Here is a 2,117-nt window from a genome sequence, read left to right as displayed (position 1 = left end):
TTATCAATTATCACTACACTACTCCCCCTCAAATGACGGAGTCATAGATAAGATGTAATACTAACAAACAAAAACAAAAACAAAAAAAATACAAAATCTTATAAGATAACAATATAAACATTTTATAAACTATAGATTGCAACATTTTACATTAAGAATAAAAATAAAAATGTCAAGATATGACAATTAAAGAACATTACTTCATGTTTTGAATGACACTTTCTTTGGAACTGCGTGACGCTTTAGTCGTTGATCAATATCAGTACTACACTTGAATGTTGCATATGTGTGATCGTGCTTCGTATCATGTTCATTGGGCAAGAAAGCTGGTTTGAGTCGATCAATTGATATGTTGACTATCTTTCCATTGACGTTCACTTGATAAGTTTTGTCTGCCCGATGAATTACGAGGTATGGTCCATCATAAGGCATTTGCAGAGGTTTTTTTATTGCATCGTGTCTAACAAAAACATGTGTTGTTTTCGACAATTCAGGTGAGATAAATGTAGTTCTGCTTGTTTTGTGCAAAGCATTGACTGGTCTTATTGGTTCAAACTTTTGTTTAAGTTGTGAAACAAATATGTCTGTATCGGGTGCTGGTTGACTTGAATTACCAAAACATTCTCTTGGCATTCTGAGAGATGTGCCATATACGAGGTATGCTGGAGAAACATTTTCATCTTTCAAGGTACACCGTAGTCCGAATAGTACAGTAGGCAGTACTGATGTTCAGTCTGATGTAGCATGCGTTCTAATAGATTGTTTTAGTGTTCTGTGAAACCGTTCGACTTTACTATTTGTCTGTGGATGATACGGTGTGGTACGTGCTCGGTTAATTCCTAATATGTTAGTAAATGCAGTGAAAAGGTTGCTCTCAAATTGACGACCCTGGTCTGTAATAATTTTTTCTGGCACACCAAATCTTGTGATCCACCTGTTGAAAAAAATTTCAGCAACTGTGTCTGCTTTAATGTCAGGTATAGGAAATACTTCAGGCCATGAAGTGTACCTGTCAATGCACGTTAAACAATACATGTTACCTTTGCTAGGTGGTGAAGGGCCAATTAGATAGATATGAACTTGTTGGAACCTGGAGTGAGGTAGCTCAAAATGTTGTGTAGGACTTTTAGTGTGTCTTGTCACTTTAACAAGTTGGCATCGGATGCATTGTTTCGTCCACTGTGTGCAGTCCTTCTTCGTCCCAGGCCACACGAATCGTTGTGTTATTAGTTTGATTGTTCCTCGTTGACCTGGATGAGATATTTCATGAATGATTTTGAAAATTGCATGTCTGAAATTCTTTGATACGTATGGACGTATTAACTCTGTAGACGTGTCACAGTATACAAAAGTTGCCTTGGAACCATATTGTAATTGTTTTAATTGTAAGCTTATATTTGCATTTGGTTTTAAAAGATGATTGAGTTCTTCATCTGTCTCTTGTTGCCGCTGTAGCTTATCATAGTCGATTGCATCTGGAAATCCAATTTCTTCTATTCTTGACAAGAAGTCTGCCGGTATATTGAATTTACCAGATACATGTTGGATGTCTGTGATAAATTGACTAATGAAATTCAACTGCCGAATTTGTCTTGGTAATGCTTTATCAGATTTTTGTTAATAAGCAGAGATCAATGGTTTATGGTCAGTAAAAATGGTAAAATTTTGTCCTTCGATCCAATGTCGAAAGTATTTTATTGCTGAGTACATTGCAACTAATTCTCTATCATAAGTACTGTATTGTTTTTGTGTATCAGGTTGCCTGATGTTCTGCTGCTTTAGGTATAAACCGTCAATAGTAATTAATGACACCCAAAAACCTTCTGAGATCTTTGGCTGTTTTTGGTTTTTTATACTGCTGAATAGCTGCAATTTTTTCTTTGTTTGGTGCTATTCCGTTAGCTGATATGTCATAACCTAGAAATCGTACAACTTGTTTATTAAAATTGCTCTTTTCTTAGTTAATATTCAAACCATATTGTTGAAAACGTTTGAACACTATACGAAGGTAGTTATGATGTTGTAGTTCATTGTTTGATGCTATTAGTAGATCATGAATATAATAGAAACAGAAATCTAAGTCACTAAATATTTCATTGATGAAACGTTAAAATGTT

The 2,117-nt window shown here is 34.9% G+C and overlaps 1 protein-coding gene across 1 annotated transcript; it reads right to left on the bottom strand.

The window, feature by feature from the left end:
- Positions 1-201: 201 nt before the first annotated feature.
- LOC126555164 (uncharacterized) lies at positions 202-633 on the bottom strand. Its single transcript, XM_050210121.1, has one exon. It carries the CDS (start codon positions 631-633, stop codon positions 202-204), a length of 432 nt encoding a protein of 143 aa, XP_050066078.1.
- Between the last annotated feature and the right edge of the window lie 1,484 nt (positions 634-2,117).

Source organism: Aphis gossypii, unplaced genomic scaffold (genome assembly GCF_020184175.1).
Source record: "Aphis gossypii isolate Hap1 unplaced genomic scaffold, ASM2018417v2 Contig00730, whole genome shotgun sequence".
In the NCBI taxonomy this organism is placed as follows: domain Eukaryota; kingdom Metazoa; phylum Arthropoda; class Insecta; order Hemiptera; family Aphididae; genus Aphis; species Aphis gossypii.
The sequence above is the reverse complement of the archived record's forward strand: the minus strand, read 5'-3'. Positions and strand labels throughout refer to the sequence as shown.